We start from the raw sequence: 19,224 nt of genomic DNA, 5'->3' as shown, positions 1-19,224 counted from the left end.
TAGTGTGCAAAATTTGCCTTACCAAGCGATTACTGAGGCCCAGCTCAGCCAAGTGTCTTCTAGCAGATCAACAAGGACTACGCAGTATGACTTGCCGAACTCTTTCCACATTTTCTTGTGTCTGAACGGAGCGAGGAGCTCCTGGTAGTTTTTTGTCCATTACTGTTCCTCGTGTTCGAAATCATTCTACCCAAAGTAAAATGGTGTTGCAAGTGGGAACACTATCATGTCTAGTGAGATTGAAATGGCGACAAAACTCACACTGGACTGCAACAATAGACTCACTACTGCGCACAAAACTACCATAGCTAAACACACAATGTTGCACAGTCCATGGCTCCATGACCTTGACTAAACAAAGTGGCAGGAGTTACCGATCACATTACCACATCACTCCCCCCACTCCGACTGCCTGAGCCTATAATATTAGCTGTTCTAAAAACGTCCGTCCTTTGTGCCTCACCCTGTATTTGATTTAGTTGCACTCTTTATCAGAGATTCTATAAAAGAACAGTGTTTTATCAGCATACAAAAATATATTCCTGCCAGTCACAAATTTTCAGTCTTATAGATTGGCTTCGTGGCTCTGTGGATAAACGTCAGTCTATAACTCCAAATATAGGTGGTTCAGTCCCAGGTCGGTCCAAGGATTTCTTTCTGTCACTTATCCAGATTTGGTAATTTTAAAAATGTAGAACTGCACTGAGGATTCGAGTCCATGTTAAAGTGTAACTGGCTTGATACATCAGTTTAAAGGTCAGAAGAAGGCATGGCACACCATCTACAATAAGACCATGCCTAGTATAGCACTGTAGTGTTCAAACCAACTTTCTGGTTGATGATGGGTTTACCATTTTTGAGTATTGTATGAGGGTGTGCTGAAAAGTAATGTCTCCCAATTTTTTATGTGAAAAGTCTTAACAGCTTTTTAATTAAAACAAATGTTAACATTCTACACCTTTATTTATCATGTCTAAATATTTGCAGCTGTCTACCACTACAGGACTCAAAACTGTAGCATGTAACATGGTAGTGCATATGTAACTGTGTCAGTGCGTGAGAAACGGCATGGTGTAATCAAGTTTGTCCAAAAACAGAGCACCTCCTCCTTCAGCATGACAATGTCAGACCACACACGAGTGCTGCAACATCTGCAATAGTCCGATGCCTTGTGTTCACTGTCAAAGATTATCCTCCATACAGTCCCAACTCGGTCCTATCCAATTTTCATCAGTTTTCAAAACTTAAAGAACACCTTCATAGACTTATTTTGATAGTGGTGAAGCAATGCAAGCAGAGGTGAGGTTGTGGCTCCATCAACAATGTCAAACATTCTCCAGTGATGCTATCAACAAACTGGTCTCTCATTGGAAGCAATATATTTATCACCCGAGTGATTATGTTGAGAAATAAATATGTAGACATAAAGAATAAAAAAGTAGAATGTTAATAATATATGTTTTATTTAAAATGCTTTAAGAGTTATCACACAAAAAATTCGGAGGCATTACTTTTCAGCACGCAACCGTATATCTCACTACATAGTTTCCATTGTTCTTTCAATTATAGCACATGTGAGCTTGACTTATGTCACAATTACTCAATCATATTATCATAATGGAAACTCCAAGATGAAAATAACAAACAAAAATTGAAGATATGGCAAACCTCAGTGCTGTAGCTCCAGCTGTGAATCCCTTCCTTTCTGACACCCTCACCCTCCTTCCCCAATCCCAACCACTCTGTCTTGACACTCTTTCACAAAAATCTAGAACTGAGAAACCTGACAATCAGCAGTACTGTTGCCAGATTTCAGCTGTGTAGCATTAACAGCTGCAGACGAAAACTAATATACATATTGTTTTTGTAAATAAAATACAAAGAAATGTTCCACATGGGAAAAATATATTAAAAACAAAGATTCCATGACGTACCAAACGGGAAAGCGCTGGTAGATAGGCACAATAGCGCTTTCCCGTTTGGTAAGTCATGGTTGGTTATGAACTGTAGATTAAAACTGAAGAAACTGCAAAAAGGTGGGAATTAAGGAGATGGGACCTGGATAAACTGACTAAACCAGAGGTTGTACAGAGTTTCAGGGAGAGCGTAAGGCAACAAATGGCAGGAATGGGGGAAAGAAATACAGTAGAAGAAGAATGGGTAGCTTTGAGGGATGAAGTAGTGAAGGCAGCAGAGGATCAAGTAGGTAAAAAGACGAGGGCTAGTAGAAATCCTTCGGTAACAGAAGAAATATTGAATTTAATTGATGAAAGGAGAAAATATAAACATGCAGTAAATGAAGCAGGCAAAAAGGAATACAAACGTCTCAAAAATGAGATCAACAGGGAGTGCAAAATGGCTAAGCAGGAATGGCTAGAGGACAAATGTAAGGATGTAGAGGCTTATCTCACTAGGAGTAAGATAGATACTGCCTACAGGAAAATTAAAGAGACCTTTGGAGAAAAGAGAACCACTTGTATGAATATCAAGAGCTCAGATGGAAACCCAGTTCTAAGCAAAGAAGGGAAAGCAGAAAGGTGGAAGGAGTATATAGAGGGTCTATACAAGGGTGATGTACTTGAGGACAGTATTATGGAAATGGAAGAGGATGTAGATGAAGATGAAATGGGAGATAATATACTGTGTGAAGAGTTTGACAGAGCAATGAAAGACCTGAGTCGAAACAAAGCTCTGGGAGTAGACAACATTCCATTAGAACTACTGAAAGCCTTGGGAGAGCCAGTCCTGACAAAACTCTGCCATCTGTGAGCAAGATGTATGAGACAGGCGAAATACCCTCAGACTTCAAGAAGAATATAATAATTCCAATCCCAAAGAAAGCAGGTGTTGACAGATGTGAAAATTACCGTTATCAGTTTAATAAGTCACGGCTGCAAAACACTAACGCGAATTCTTTACAGACGAATGGAAAAACTGGTAGAAGCCGACCTCAGGGAAGATCAGTTTGGATTCTGTAGAAATATCGAAACACGTGAGGCAATACTGACCCTACCACTTATCTTAGAAGCTAGATCGAGGAAAGGCAAACCTACTTTTCTAGCATTTGTAGACTTAGAGAAAGCTTTTGACAATGTTGACTGGAATACTCTCTTTCAAATTCTGAAGGTGGCAGGGGTAAAATACAGGGAGCGAAAAGCTATTTACAATTTGTACAGAAACCAGATGGCAGTTATAAGAGTCGAGGGACATCAAAGGGAAGCAGTGGTTGGGAGGGAGTGAGACAGGGTTGCAGCCTATCCCCGATGTTATTCAATCTGTATATTGAGCAAGCAGTGAAGGAAACAAAAGGTAAATTCGGAGTAGGTATTAAAATCCATGGAGGAGAAATAAAAACTTTGAGGTACGCCGATGACATTGTAATTCTGTCAGAGACAGCAAAGGACTTGGAAGAGCAGTTGAACGGAATGGACAGTGACTTAAAAGTTGGATATAAGATTAACATCAACAAAAGCAAAACAAGGATAATGGAATGTAGTCGAATTAAGTCGGGTGATGCTGAGGGAATTAGATTAGGAAATGACACACTTAAAGTAGTAAAGGAGTTTTGCTATTTGGGGAGCAAAATAACTGATGATGGTCGAAGCAGAGAGGATATAAAATGTAGACTGGCAATGGCAAGGAAAGCATTTCTGAAAAAGAGAAATTTGTTAACATCGAGTATAGGTTTAAGTGTCAGGAAGCCGTTTCTGAAAGTATTTGTATGGAGTGTAGCCATGTATGGAAGTGAAACATGGACGATAAATAGTTTGGTTACTGTGGCTGCCTAAGCTGCAGAGAAGGTGGTGTCTCATGTGAAAGAGGTGACACCAGACTGAGTGGATATATTATTGCTTGTCGGTTGCTTTGTTGTTGATTCACGTTGGGATACAAGCCTCTTTGAGATGGGTTTGATGAGTGAACATATGAATTTCATTCGGAAAATAAGGTCAAGCTATTGAAGAAACTTGAGTTCTTCTTCACCATGATTCCAAACTACAAATATATCAACAATGAACCTGAACCAAGTCAGCTTCTAGGAACTGAGATGTGCATCTTCCCTGTTGCACCTGAAAATGTATATAAGAACCAACAGAGCTCCCTGATTTGCTTGCAAGTCTGGTTCTCATAGGTGAATAAATTAGGGATGGGGATGAAGGTGCTTTGTGTGATAATTAACAAGGCAATTTTGTAAGACTTTTACGGAGGTGATGGAGAAGCAGTTTTCAAGGGCTGAAAAATTACACAGATAGTGCCAAGGTTCATTTCAATGGAAGGGAGGTGACATTATATTTGAGAAGCTCCACAAAGAAGTTGGTATCTCTGTAGGATGGGAGGCTCTACACGATAGACTGGAGATACTGGTCTGTTAGTTCCAGCAGGGCAAGCACCTCATGGAACAGCACGTTACTGCCATTATGGCTTTGCCCAATCCATCTAATCTCAGAGAATTTCCAGCATTCACTGGCAAAGTGGCATAATATCACAAGTTTAGTCCCAGAGTGGCTACTATTGCCCACAACTTGCCTTTGTTGCTTCAAAAAAATACTACTCCTGTTTGGTCTACATCCTGTGTGTGTGTGTGCTTTTGTGCAGCTCAAAGACAAGTCTTCACTGCATGCAGTGAATTGCAAAATTTCAACCCAGCAAACATCTGGTCCTGGCCATGAACACATTTGGGTATGGGATGGGGGCAGTCCTGGTCCATCGCCATTCCAATGGCTCTGAACAGCCCATTGTCTTTGCATTGAAAACACTCACCTCAGCTCAACAACATTATTCTCAGGTGGAAAAGGAAGCTCTTGCCATTGTCTATGTCACAAACAAATTTCATGTGCAAAGTTTCAGTTGATTACCATACCGTAAGCTCTTCATTTCCCTGTTTAGCATCCTTACTAGACAAAGATGCCCATCATATTCATCATTAAGCCCTGTTTTTGTCAAGTTACAATTATGAGGTCCATTTTTGTCCTATGTCACAAATATGCAAAGATGAATATTCTGACTCCCCATAGGCCCTGATCCCTCATTTTACCAAGAGGAGCTGCTTTGTTTTCAAATGGATATGAAAGCAAGGCACATGGTGGACAGTTTTCCCATCACCAGTTCCAATACCACCTCTGCTATGGCAGCGGAACAGGTTGTGCTCATGATGCAGCAGGTGTGGCCTGATGGGCTGGGCTTTACACTACCTTCAGAATTGTTATGGGTTGTGCTAGAGGCCTTACTTTGCCTCAAAAAATTTTCTTTATTCATAAATATTCAGTGTAGTCTTGGAAGGCAGCCAGTGGGTACCGTCTCTCTCTGTAGAGATAAAAACATTCTTTCTTTTTCGAACTTGATTGTTTGTAGAGACTGGCATATGTGATATCAAATAAATTGTCCAAATTATTTATAACCTTCTCTCTATGGTACGTAACTCTGAATTCACATTAATAAGTGTTTGTCAACAATCCCGAATAGCTCATCAGAATTCTTGCTTTCTCCCAAAATATAATGCACTCGCAAACCACAAGATTAGCACTTTCACTAACAATTAATTTTACTTCCCGTGTGTTATAAAATAAAACTTGCAGCACTTGTCAATTTGATAGTAATTTGTGTTCAGTCATTTGGTGTTATTTGTCTCCTATTAAAAACTCACTTACCTTGGCATTGTGCAATTGATGTGACTGCTTAGATAGCGAATGGAAAATAAGTGTGACATGATCGGTAACAAATAAACAACTGACTGCATTGTAAGTGCACATACTGGTAAGCTGAAATGACATCAGTGCAATGTCTGCAAACAATGTGAAAGATCACATTACTCATGCAATTCACACTCACATTAGCATGTGTTACAGAGCTTCAATCTCAACAAAATTTTGTACAGAAATGTTTTAGAGCAATTCAAACCATACTGGATGGTGAGTGCTCAAAGTTACTGAAGATGGAAAATAAGGGGCACCCTAGCATTTCACCATTGTTTCTCCCTGTTGGATGGTATTCTTCTTTTGTCAATAGACAAGTTTACTTGCCACATTGTGATCCCAGCAGCTCTGCAGTGAGAGGCTCACTGTTTATTACACCATGGTAATTGGAGGACCTCTCACATGAAACTGCTAGACCGCCACCATGTGTTTTTGGCCTGCTATCGATCGTGAGGTGGAACACTTTGTTGCGGCCTGTCACAAATGTTCCGAGTCAGGAGGTAGCACCACTGCTTGCTACTGAGAGGGAGTGCCCAAGCAGCACCAATTTTGTCAAAACTCATACCGAGCACACCTGTCTGGGCCAGGGTTTTGGACAGCATCCTCTCTTGATCTCAGCCATCGTCCACAGCCGGCACAGAAGCTACATCTTCGTGGTCTGCACTGACAATCAGCTCATTGTGTACCACCATAATCAGTTGCATCTCAGGATGGGCACTGGGCCTCCTCCACAGGCCAGAGACCTGACACTGCCTGTTCATTTGCTGCTGCCTGTTCATCTGCCACCACCCATTTATCCACCATCTGGCCATTCTTCTAGTGCCGTCCATTAATCTGGTGCTGCTAGTTTCCTGTTCTCTGCCTCTGCTCCCTGTGGCTGGTTCCAGCCCCTCCCTCTGTACTAAGGCAGTGCCAGCAGCAGGAATTGCAGCAGGGCTGTCATCTCCAGCTCTTCATCTCCAGGGTTGGCCACCATGGGTTCCTGAGCTGACGCACTTCAGCATGAACCCCAATGTCAAGGTGGCCTCTCTTCCATTGCCGGTCCTGTCTACCAGATGCCCAGGACAGTAGAGAGCTCTCACCCCATGCGCTGTCATCTGTACACATCTGTTTCAGCAGTTCCTGATCTGCTCACACCTTTACTTAGCTGCCGCTGCAGATCCCATGGATGTCCCGGCAGTCGCAGCACCAGAGATGGCAATGTCTGGCCCTCCCCCCTGCAGGGGAGGAGGAGTGTAGCAATCTGCTGGTTACTGCACCTATTGCAGTCATAAGTCAGGCCAGTATGGTCGGTGTGGAGCACATCAGCATTCAAACGACATGACACACAATGCCTGCAGTGTCCGCCAGGGGCAGCCCGATCGCCGACAGAGGCCATCTGATCCAATGTACGCTTCCAGTGTGACACCAATGGCACCTGCCAGGAATTATATCTTCATAGTGCATACCTGGGTCTCTGAGCACTCTCAACTGCAAAATGTACTCCAGTTGTGATTACTCTCTGTGTACTCATATTGTCATAGTCACTCCATGAACTAATAAATATTAGTTATTTAGAACTGTGTGTTTCCTAGGTTCCCATTAGAACAGTAGAATACAGGGGTGTGCATATCAGGAGGGTGAAGGAGTTCTATGAAAGCACCTTTGAGGGGCATGAATGTTGGTTTTTTTTTTTTTTTTTTTTTTTTTTTTTTTTTTTTTTTTTTTTTTTTTTTTTAGGTTCTTCTGCAGCTCAATCTGAGCAGAACAAATTGGGTCATGAGGAACACATGATGAGTCAGAGTGTTCAAGAGTAGCTGTAGTTCCTTTGCCACATACTTCACGTGGGCATGAACCACAGCAGCAGAGTTTTAGTTCACAAGGGAATGATATTTAAATAATTTGTTTTCAGGTCATGGAACTCAGCCAGATTAAGTTTAGAGATTCTAGAGATCTTTTTCAAGGACTGGGCAGTGATACTGGGTGTATGTAATTCCTAGATTGTCTGCAGAGGAAAAATTTGTTGTAAGGGAGGAGGAACCTTTGGGGTTTGGATTCAAAACTGTTCAGACAGGATTTGTTGCTTGTTCTGGTGTTTGTGGGTCAGAACTGAAAGGGGTGAATAAGAGGAGACCTTTTATGAGATTGATGTGATAACATTTAGGTATGGGTTTTAAGGGTGTGCCTTTTGATAGAACAGATTATCTGGAACAGAGAGGTTTAAAGACTAAACAGGCCTGTTATCAGGTGATGGCACACTATTACATCTTTGATCAGGTCTCTTTGGGAGACATTCTGGGTGTGACAGGTTAAGCATGAGGACCAAGATGGGTTTATGTGCTATAATGAAGTTTAGGGTTTTTAAGGGTATTGAAAAGGATGCTGTTTGTAAAAGAAGACAGAGAAGGGCACAACCTTCTTGGGTATTTGGCCAAAATGGCAGATAGATTCCACTGGCGGTGTGCAATTTTTCTCTCAATCCAGGGGCTAAACAATATGGAATGTTAAATGGAGAGAGAAGCTTTTCAGAAATAAGGTTTGGTAGAGGCAGTGAATAGGGTTAAGGATTCATCAGTCCAAAATTTAAGAAGGGATTTGTGTGAAGATGGATTTGCAGCTGGATTTGCAGAAACTTATAAGGTGAGGCCTCTAGAGACAGTGTCAAAGGTCAAACACTGTCTATGACAGGGGCATGTTTACAGCAGATGTGTAAGTAAAAGGTACACAATTAAGGTAGTTGATAATATTGATAATAAAAGGATATTGTGGCTAACACTGGGAAAGGTAACAGTATAAGAGAGAAACAGATATCAATCAAGGAAAGAAGTCTCTACAAACAAGCAAAAGGTTGTTGGGCAGATGTGATCATACAATAAGTGGTGGAAAACAATTTTACAATAAAGAAAAAAAATTAGGAAACAAAGAAAAACATCACCAAACAAACAAAAAACTTTCGAACAAAGAAAAAAATATCTGTAACATCAAAGGGCTGTCGAGCAACAATGAGGGATCACTCTAAAAGTGTAAAGAGATGCTGAACAAATAAAAAGTACCTTTAAATGGAAAATTAATGCTGGAGGGCAGAGTTACTGACAAATTCTCTCCATATGACTTACAGTCTTGTGTTTTAGTAATTGTAAAGTCTAGATTCATGAAGTCTGTAGCACAGTTGTTATTTTTTCAACAGCCAGCTACACAGCTCAGTAATGTGTAAGTCTCGCTTGGCGACACACCAGGAAGGCAGCAATTACGTACTTACAAGGAAACCTCCCCATCGCACCCCCCTCAGATTTAGTAATTAAGTTGGCGCAGTGGATAGGCCTTGAAAAACTGAACACAGATCAATCGAGTAAACAGGAAGAAGTTGTGTGGAACTATGAAAAAAATAAGTAAAATATACAAACTGAGTAGTCCATGCGAAGATATGCAACATCGAGGACAATGAGAGTTACGGAGCACCGTGGTCCCGTGGCTAGCGAGAACAGCTACGGAACGAGAGGTCCTAGGTTCAAGTCTTCCCGCGAGTAAAAAGTTTAATTTTTTATTTTCAGTTTGTGTGACAAACTCTTATGTTATCATCACTTTTTTGGGAGTGATTATCACATCCACAAGAAAACCTAAATTCGCTAAGTGTACAAGTTAGGTGGGTCGACAACATATTCCTGTCATGTGACGCACATGCCATCACCAGTGTCATATAGAATATATCAGACGTGTTTTCCTGTGGAGGAATCGGTTGACCTATGACCTTGCGATCAAATGTTTTAGGTTCCCATTGGAGAGGCACATCCTTTCGTCTACTAATCGCACGGTTTTGCGGCGCGGTCGCAAAACATAGACACTAAACTTATTACAGTGAACAGAGACGTGAATGAACAAACGGACAGACCATAACTTTGCGAAAATAAAGAAAGTAAAATTTTCGGTTGAGGGAAGACTTGAACCATAGATCTCTCGTTCTGCAGCTCCTCACGCTAACCACGGGACCACGGAGCTCCTGAGCCCATATTCTCCTTGATTTTGCCTATCTTCCGCATGGACTACTCAGTTTGTATGTTTTTCTTATTTTTTCATAGTTCCACCCACACAACTTCTTCCTGTTTTCTCAATTGATCTGTGTTCAGTTTTTCAGGGCCTATCCACTGTGCCAATTTATAACTAAATCTGAGGGGGGTGCGATGGGGAGGTTCCCTTATTAGCTTTCTATGCTGTTTTTCTTTTTGTTGATTCTTAAGTTTGTAGTACTAGGATGAATAGGATGTGTGTATGCTGTTTGTGGAACAAGAGTTGCTGGCCAAAGTTCATGAAATACTAAAGATGCTTCTGATCACATTTAATTGCCTTCAGGCTCTTGCCTCAGAGTGTAGTGGTAGCAGACAATCTGGCATGTTGCGTGAGATGTCTTAGGTGTTGTTTATTTAGCCAATGGTTTCTACTGACTATGGACAATGGTGTGTACATGACGTAGTGGCTCCACCTTTACTGCAGGGTGAGTGGCAGGTGATAAAACGTTCATATCACTTGAGGCAGAGAATCAATGTGGAGGCTGGCTGTCTGCTCTTGCCCATTCACCCTGTGAATGGACAGGAGGCTGCTCCTTCAACAGCAGCACACAGGTGTAGGGGTCTGCTAGTTAACAGAAGTCCAATGATAGATTTGTTATGGAGCTACTTACAAAAATAGCATCCACAGCCAGAAAGAGACCCAATGAGCATTCAGTATGTCTGAAGGGGGGTCTTCACCTAAGATACGAAGAAGGACCTGCCTGCAGCTATTGAGCGCATAGGGTGCAGTTGTCAGCAAGTTGTAGCTCATGTTCGCACCAATGTCGTATCTCACTTGGGTTCCGGGCCATCGTCAGTTCATACGGGCGGCTGGTGAAAGTGGTGAAGACTACTGGCCTCACACACAGATTATGAGCACAGTTCATAATTTACAGCATCACTCCCAGAATTGATTGTGATCCTTTAGTTTGGAGGAGCAGAGTGGAGAGTCTAAACCAAATGCACAACTGATTCTGTGATGGTCTTGGCTGCAGATTTCTGGACCTCCGTTACAGGATGGAGAACTGTAGGACATCCCCTTGATATGTCAGGGATGCACTACACGAAGGAAGCACCTGCTCAGGTACCAGAGTACTTGAGGAATGCACATGGAGGTTTTTAGACAAGGCAGTAGCTTGAGGTCCTCTGATGAACACGGGCCAGTCAAGAAATATAGAGCAAAATCAGATCGTATACAAAGTAGACACTTCTACTGCCAAATTTTAACAGTACATTATTAAAGAATTTGTAACAAAGTTCTTGAATTTACTGCTGTGCAGGAAAGTTGATGCACTCAAATTATTCTCAGAACCAGGAGCTGGCTGGCACTCAAAGTAGAAAGCTGTGAAATATTTAGTGAGGCATGGAATGTATGTCAAAAAGACAGGTTAGACACCACAAGAGGCGGAGTGTTCACTGCAGTCAACAAAACAATTGTCTCTCTTGAGGTCGAAATTGAGTTTGGCTGTGAAGTTATCTGGATGCATGTAACAGGTCTAGGTGAACTCAATTATCAGATTTTTTAGCACACACTCAATTCTGCCGTGACAGTGTTAGAACCATTCAAAGAGACTCTATGTTCAATAGCATGAAAATACCCAGATAATGCAATATTAGTTGGAGGTGACTTTAATCTATTGCTTATACAGTGGGACATCTATGGAGTCATTGTAGTTTGTACACACAGGCAGTCTTGTGAAGTCCTTCTGAACAAATTTTCCTAAAACTGTCTTGGGCAGCTAATCCAACAGCCCTGGCACAACGGAAATATTTTAGATCTTGTAGCTACAAACAGGCTTGAACGTATCAATGGTGTCAGTATCTGGAGAGGAGTTAGTGGTCAGAATGGCATCACTGGTTACTAAAGTAAATAAATCCATCAAGATGGCTGGAAGAGTATTTTTGCTACAAAGAGCAGATAAGCAGTTTTAGCACCTCACTTAGTTAATGAATGGACATAATTTAGTTTCAGTGTGATGGACATAAAGTAATTATCGGCAAAGTTTAAACAGATCGTAAATCAAGCACTGGAGGGGGTACCAAGTATGTGTCAAGTAAGTGGACTAAGGATAGAAAAGACTCACCAAGGTTTAATAAGAAAATCCAGAAATTGCTGAGGAAGCAGAGACTATTGGAAAAACTCAAATAATGACAGGTGAAAGTTGGTAGAAATTCATGGAACTGTAAAAATGATTCATGTGTGAAGCATACAACAACTAAAACAGTTTTACCTCAGCAAAAGTTCTTGCCAAGAATTCGAGAAAATTCTGGTCCTAAGTAAAATCGCTAAGCGGGTCAAAGACTTCTATTGAGTCACACATTGACTAGTCTGCTGCTGCTAGTGACGACTGCAAAAGGACAGCCGACATTTTAAATTTAGTTTTTAAGAAATCAACCCCGCAGGAGGATTGTACAAACACACCATCATACAGACTCCCTAATGGAGGGCACAGTAATAGGTATCCCTGGCATACAGAAGCAACTGAAAGAGTTGAAAATAAATAAATTATCAGGTCTGGATGGAATCCTAATTCGGTTTTACAGAGAGTATTCTATGGTAGTGGCCCTGTACTTAGTTTGCATTTATTATAAACCTCTTGGCCAGTGCAAAGTTCCAAGTGATTGCAAAAGACACTGGCGACTTCTGTACATAAGAAGGGTAAAAGAATGGACCCAGAAAATTGCAGACCAATATCATTAACATCAGTTTGCTGCAGAATTTTTGAACATATTCTCAGTCGAAATATAATAAACTTTCTTGAGACGGAAAACCTCCTGTCTACAAATCACCACACTTTAGAGAGCATCACTTGTGCTAAATTCAGCTTGCTCTTTTCTCACATGATATCCTGTGAACCTTGGATGAGGGGCATCAGGTAGATTCCATATTTCTAGATTTCTGGAAAGTATTTAACACAGAGCCCTACTGCAGACTGTTAATGAGGGTACGAGCATACAAAATAAGTTCCCAGATATATGAGTGCCTCAAAGACTTCTTAAGTAATAGAATCCAGTATGTTGTCCTTGATGACATGTGTTCATCAGAGACAAGGGTATCATCAGAAGTACTCCAGATGAGTATGGTACGACCTCTCTTATTCTCTATATACATAAGCGATCTAACACACAGGGTGGAACAAAATCTGTGGCTGTTTGTTGAGGATGCTGCAGGGTATGAGAAGGTTTTATCACTGAGTGACTGTAGGAGGATGCAAGATGTGATGGGTGCCAGCTTGACCTAAATGTAGAAAAATGTAAGTTAATGCACATGAATAGGTAAAATAAGCCTGCAATATATGAATATAACATGGGTTATGTGCTGCTTGACAAAGTCATTTTGCTTAAATATCTAGGCATAATGTTGCAAAGCAATATGAGACAAAATGCACAAGTAGGGGTGGTACTAGGAAAGGTGAACAGTTTACTTTGGTTTATTGTGAAAATTTTAGGAAAGTGTGATTCATCTGCAAAGAGACCATGTACAGAACACTAGTGCAACCCATTCTTGAGTACTGCTCGAGTGTTCGGTATCTCCACCAGACCAGATTAAAGGAAGACATCAAAGTAATTCAGAGATGGGCTGCTAGAGTTGTAACTGGTAGGCTCAGTCAACATGGAGATGCTTCCTGAACTGGGGAATCCCTGGAGGGAAGGCTGCACTCTTTTCATAGAATGCTACTGACAAAATTTAGAGAATGAGCATTTGAAGGCGACTGCAGAATGGTTCTACTGCCACCAACATAAATTTTGCCAAAGTACCGACAAGACAAGACAAGACAGGACAAGTTAGGTCTCATATGGAGGCACATGGGCAACCATTATTCCAATGCTTTATTTGTGAGAGGAACAGGAAAGGAAAGGAAATGGCTCTAGTGGTAAAAGGTAACCACCCCCCCCCCTCCAAAAAAAAAAAATCTCATGCACCATATGGCAGCTTGCAGAGTACATACATAGGGGCAGATGTAGGTGTCCACAGACAAAAGCATCATATTACTATATTTATGACGAAAAATCATTTTCTTCATCTTAAATAAAGAAGGATGTAATACATTAACTGACAATGTCACTAGCAGAAGTGTTACATACCTGTTTGACGAATATTTTTTGATTTGATATCTTCCTCTGTTGTCTCCTCTCCAAATAGCAGCAACTGAATCATTGATTTTGATTTCTTCATTTGTCTCCTGGAAAAAATATTACTATTTCAGAATGATGCTCAAACTTTTATTCAAATCAAGAACAGCAATTCTAGTGTTGGGCTGAAAGCTTTATTAGAACTAACTTTGTTTTGTGACAAAAACTGGTGGAAAGAGCAAAAATTCCACTTTCGAGAAAATAATGCTATAGACATTAAGGCTGCTTGTAAGACATTCAGGTGATACACAAAGAAAAAAAGAATAGATACACAAATGCATAAAATATATACAACCACAAAATAAATGGGAACACAACTACAGCCAAATTTCCATGTTGCTGATGTATTCTATCACCTTTTTGGTGGCATGCAAGAACTCAGACCAGTCACCAGAGAAGGCTTTGCAATATACAATCTTGAACCGTATGATTTATGGTTTGCCTATCAGTGCCATTATCACACTTGGGTGACGCTATTTTTTCCCATCTATATAGCGAGTATGCACATCTGCCACAGTCTGTACATATTCTATTTACAGTAGCTCAGATTTTGCAACACTTGTTGAATCCAGGTGGTGTGATGGCAACATAGTGTGTATTATGAAAGGCAGGAGGTGTCTGCCTGGTCCACTCCTCTTTCCAGCAATCACTTAGACATAACCCACTTTCATCCAAAATTGTTTCACTGTTTACGGATGGGTGTCCAAGAGTGCAGTCTGATTCTTTCACTGTCAGGGATATCTTGATGGATTTTTGAGTTCTCTAATGAGTGATCTCACTTGTCACAGCTGGGGTGATCTACACTGCTTAGTGTGGATAGCCAATAGGTTCACAGTCTGATTTAGTTGGACATTGGTGCGGCTAGTGTGAGTACTGTTGAACCAAATCAGTGCACAGTATTCCACCTCCAGATAAACTGAAGGTCGTAGTGCCTGAAAAGCCCCATTAAGTGACAGTGAGTTTCTGCAAGTTCTAAGTTTGGCAGTTGTGTTGAAGCTCAGTGATCCATTCAAGACAACACCTGAATATTTTGCATGGTGATTGTGGCATAGTAGTTTGTTCTCAGAGCAGAGCCTAATTACTAAATTATCTGCTTGCTACCTTGCTGTTGAGGTAGAATGTAGATACTTCTGTTTTTATGGTACTGGGTTGCAATCTCCAATGGCAAAAATATTTTCCATTACATTTTTCAGGTCCTTCATGAATATGTTCTCAGTGGCCTCCATGTCTTTACAACTTACTGTCAGGGTCAATTGTTGGCATATCCAAAGTTCTGTGAAGTCGTTTCAGGTTTATGAGCTATATGTAGGCTGAATAACACGGAGGCCAGAACAGATCCCTGTGGAAGGCCATTGTTCAGCTTCATCTGAGTGCTTGGTCTACTACCCACAATCACTTGAATGCATCTATTAGAAAGCATAGTGCTCACCAGGTTGATGGTAATTTTACAGGTAGATCACTTTCAGGAGCTTTAATATCACATCCTTTCTTCAAACTTGTGATGTATGCTGCTGTATAGCTGATGTTTTCAATTTTTTTTGGTAGCTTGTATGAATGTTGCTAATGATAGAAATTGATCTGAGCAGTTTCAGAAAGAATGAAACTGTGTCTTTTTCAATTGGTATATGTTTAACTATCTTACACCCAGGAAAAACAATTCTCTACAAAGCTGTTCAGCACAATTTACAAACTTTTGGAAGATTACTCTGTAACAGGATAAGCCCTGAGATATTACCTATATGCAGATATATGATATGGATAACATGGAAATAATGGTGTCTTCCTAATTTCATTCCTTGAAGAGGTACTGTGATTTCTCCCAAGGTGGAGGGGACTGAGTGGTTGGTTTCTGCACTGCAGGCTACTTTGAAAATTTTGAGTTCTCTTTTCACCTCGATTGTACACTTTTGATCTAGTAGAGCTCTAGAGGTTGATATGATATGACAAACTATTTATAAATTTAATTGAAATGACTGCTCATTGCATCATTACGTATCTGCCCAAAATTGAAATGTCACACGATGCTCGCTTTGCAGAATGGCATTTCTGATACTACTGACAGTTTAAAGTCTCAATGAATTGGTACTGTTCAAAAGCAGAACATGTGTGTTAAGTATGAAGTAATTCTTAAAAAAATGCGTTTTGGATTTTTGTCATCACAAAATGGCTGTTAGCTGGAGGCAGTGAATGTGTTAAAGCGTCAATGACCATCATTTTTGCATCGTATGACATTGAAACTAACATCAAATCAGGATTGGATACAAGTGAAAAACATTAGAAGGCACAGTCAGAATAAAATTCCGACACACTGGAACAAGAAAGTGGGAATGAAAGCACACAACTCATTGGTTAAGCTGCTTTCTCTCTTTCTCAGACAAGCTGTTTCATTTGAACACATCACACATCAAAAAGTAGCAACTTCTCATGGTTTACAGAAACAGTTAACAGGTAAGTTCTAACACAGCCAGTTACTCCTAGGAGAACACATGGCTTTTTTCTGTTTTCATAGAGCAAATATACAGTACTACACAGTTCATTAGTAACTTTAAGTTTTCACATTTGAGTACAGTGTATGTATTACCTAATATTGGACAGGAAATATAGTACTGTAACTATTTCATGTGTAGCTTACCCAGGTAGCAAAGATTTGTTTAATTTTTACGCTTTATTCAAAGTGAGTGTTTTGTTTATCATCAGACTGGTCTGTACATATGTATATTCCTGAATGGCACAAGAGCAAAGTGAGGGATTGTCTGGTGCATCAGTTAAATCAAGATATACATTGTACATCTACATCTACAAAGACACACTGTAAGCCACTGTACGGTGCATGGCAGAGGGTACGCTGTACCTCTACTAGTCATTTTCCTACCTGTTCCACTTGGAAATAGAACGTGGGAAAAATGACTATCTATATGCCTCTGTACGCGCCCTAATTTCTCGTATCTTTTCTTCATGATCTTTATACACAATGTATGTTGGCAGCAGCAGAATTGTGTGGCAGTAAGCTCAAAATGCCAATTCTCTAAATTTTCTCTATAGCATTTCCTGAAAACAATGTTCCCTTCCCTCCTGGGATTTTTATTTTGAGTTACCGAAGCACTTCCATAACACGTTTTGTTTCAACCTACTGGTAACAAATCTAGCAGCCTGGCTCTGAATTGCTTCGATGTCTTCCTTCAGTCCTACCTGGTATGGATCCCAAACACTCAAGCTGTACTCAAGAATATGTTTCATAAGCGTGCTATATGTGGTCTCCTTTACATGTGAACCATTCTTTCCTAAAATTCTATCAATAAACCTAAGCTGACCATCTGCCTTCCCTACCACAGTTTTCACATACTTGCTTCACCTCGTATTGCTTTGCAACCTTACACCCAAATATTTAAACAACTTTACTATATCAAGCATGACACTAGTAATACTGTATCTAAACATTACAGGTATGTTCTCCCTACTCATCTACATTAACTTACAATTTTCCACATTTAGAGCTAGCTAACTTTCATCACACCAACTAAAAATTTTGCCCATGTCATCTTGTATCTTCCTAGACTCACTCCACTTTGACACCTTATCAAGCACCATAGCATCATCAACAAACAACCGCAGATTGCTGCCCAACCTGTCTGCCAAATCATTTATGTACATGGAGAACAATAGCAGGGCCTATCACACTTCCCTGGGACACTCATGATGACACCCTTGTCTCTGATGATCACTTGCTGTTGAGGACAACATATTAGGTTCTATTATTTAGGAAGTCTTTCAGCCACTCGCATATCTGTGAACTTATTCCATATGCATGTATCTTGATTATCAGCCTGCAATGGGTCACCGTGTCAACTGCTTTCCAGAAATCTAGAAATGTGAAATCTGCCTGTTGCCCTTCATCCATAGTTCTCAGCATATTATGTGAAAAAAAGGACAGGCCGAGTTCCACACGAGCGATGCTTTCTAAAACCATGCTGATTCATGGAAATAAGCTTCTCAGTCTCAAGAAAGCTTAATATGTTTGAGCTGAGGATATGTTCAGAATTCTGCAGCAAAACCAAAGTTAGTGATATTGGTGTGTAATTTTTGCGGGTCTGTTCTTTTACCCTTCTTATATACTGGAGTCACCTGCACTTTTTTTCCACTCACTCAGGACTTCGTGCTGGGCAAGAGATATTCATGATAAATGTAGGCTAGGTAAGGGGCCAATGCCGTGGAGCACTCTTTGTAAAACTGAACTGGGATTCCATCTGGACCTGGTGATTTATTTGCTTTTAAATCTTTCAGTTGTTTCTCTATGCCAGGTATGCTTATTTCTATGGCGTCCATACAGGAGTCTGTCCAATAATCACGTCATGGTATGTTTTCACAATTCTCCTGTGTGAACAATTTCTTGAACATTAAATTTAAAACTTCAGCTTTCTTTTTGCTATCCTCAACTGCCACACCAGACTGGCCAACAAGTGGCTGGGTGGAAGCCTTACACCACTTAGTGATTTTACATACAGCCAGAATTTTCTCAGTTTCTCTGCAACACCTTTTGCTAAGGATTGATAGTGGAAGTAGTTCTATACTTTGCACACATATCTTTTCACAGATGCATGAATCTCTACTAATCTTCACTTGTTATTTGTGCATTCTCTTTTGGACAGAGTGCAAAAGCTTCTGCTCCCTCAGCATCTTCCGAATTTCGTTATTAAAACATTGCAGATCTTTTCCATCCTTCATCCACTTACTAAGCACAGAGCTCTCCAGGGCACAATTTACAATTTGCTTAATTTCCCTACATCTGTCTCACTGGAACTAAGTGATGTCAGTTCACTGTTTAAGTGAGATTATGACAACTGCTTCTCTGTTCTATCTACCAGATACTCTCTCCTAGCTTTCTTGACCGATTTCTTAAGTTTCATACTCATAGTTGCTATAGCAATATCATGATCACTAATCCCTGTTTCTATACTGACATTGTTGATAAGGTTCAGCCCAATTGTAGCTACAAGGTCTTAAATGTTTAGACTGTGTGGGGGCTGCTGAGCTATCTGCTCAAGACTTTTTCTGAAAACTGTGTTCAAAAGTATTTAATTTGACTGTCTTCTGTCTGTAAATTTTATTCCTCTGAAGTTTCTTGCATTACACATTCAGGATAATGCAGCCAACCAGATATTCATTGGCAACAGTGAAGAAAGGCCTGCAGATTAAGAAAAGGTTCATGCTTGGTGTATCAGTTGATCTTGCTTCCAGAGTCAAACTAGTAGTAGGAACCAAGTAAACAATGTTTCTCTGTGTCAATGTGAACAGATGAAAACAGTCATTTAATATCTTTAACACACTGACTGTCACACACTTAGTGATGGAGGTTTCAGTCACACAGCCTTTGGCATGAG

The 19,224-nt window shown here is 40.5% G+C and overlaps 1 protein-coding gene across 1 annotated transcript in view; it reads right to left on the bottom strand.

Annotated features, from left to right (window-relative positions):
* LOC126188957 (small G protein signaling modulator 3 homolog) overlaps window positions 1-19,224 on the bottom strand; it is a 198,612-nt gene that overhangs the window by 61,452 nt on the left and 117,936 nt on the right. Inside the window, exon 10 of the mRNA XM_049930715.1 lies at window positions 13,799-13,896. Coding sequence (XP_049786672.1) covers window positions 13,799-13,896 — 98 coding nt within the window. The remainder of the gene's footprint in view (window positions 1-13,798; window positions 13,897-19,224) is intronic.

The sequence above is a fragment of the Schistocerca cancellata genome, chromosome 5 (genome assembly GCF_023864275.1).
Source record: "Schistocerca cancellata isolate TAMUIC-IGC-003103 chromosome 5, iqSchCanc2.1, whole genome shotgun sequence".
NCBI lineage: Eukaryota > Metazoa > Arthropoda > Insecta > Orthoptera > Acrididae > Schistocerca > Schistocerca cancellata.
This window is presented reverse-complemented; position numbering and strand designations above follow the sequence as displayed.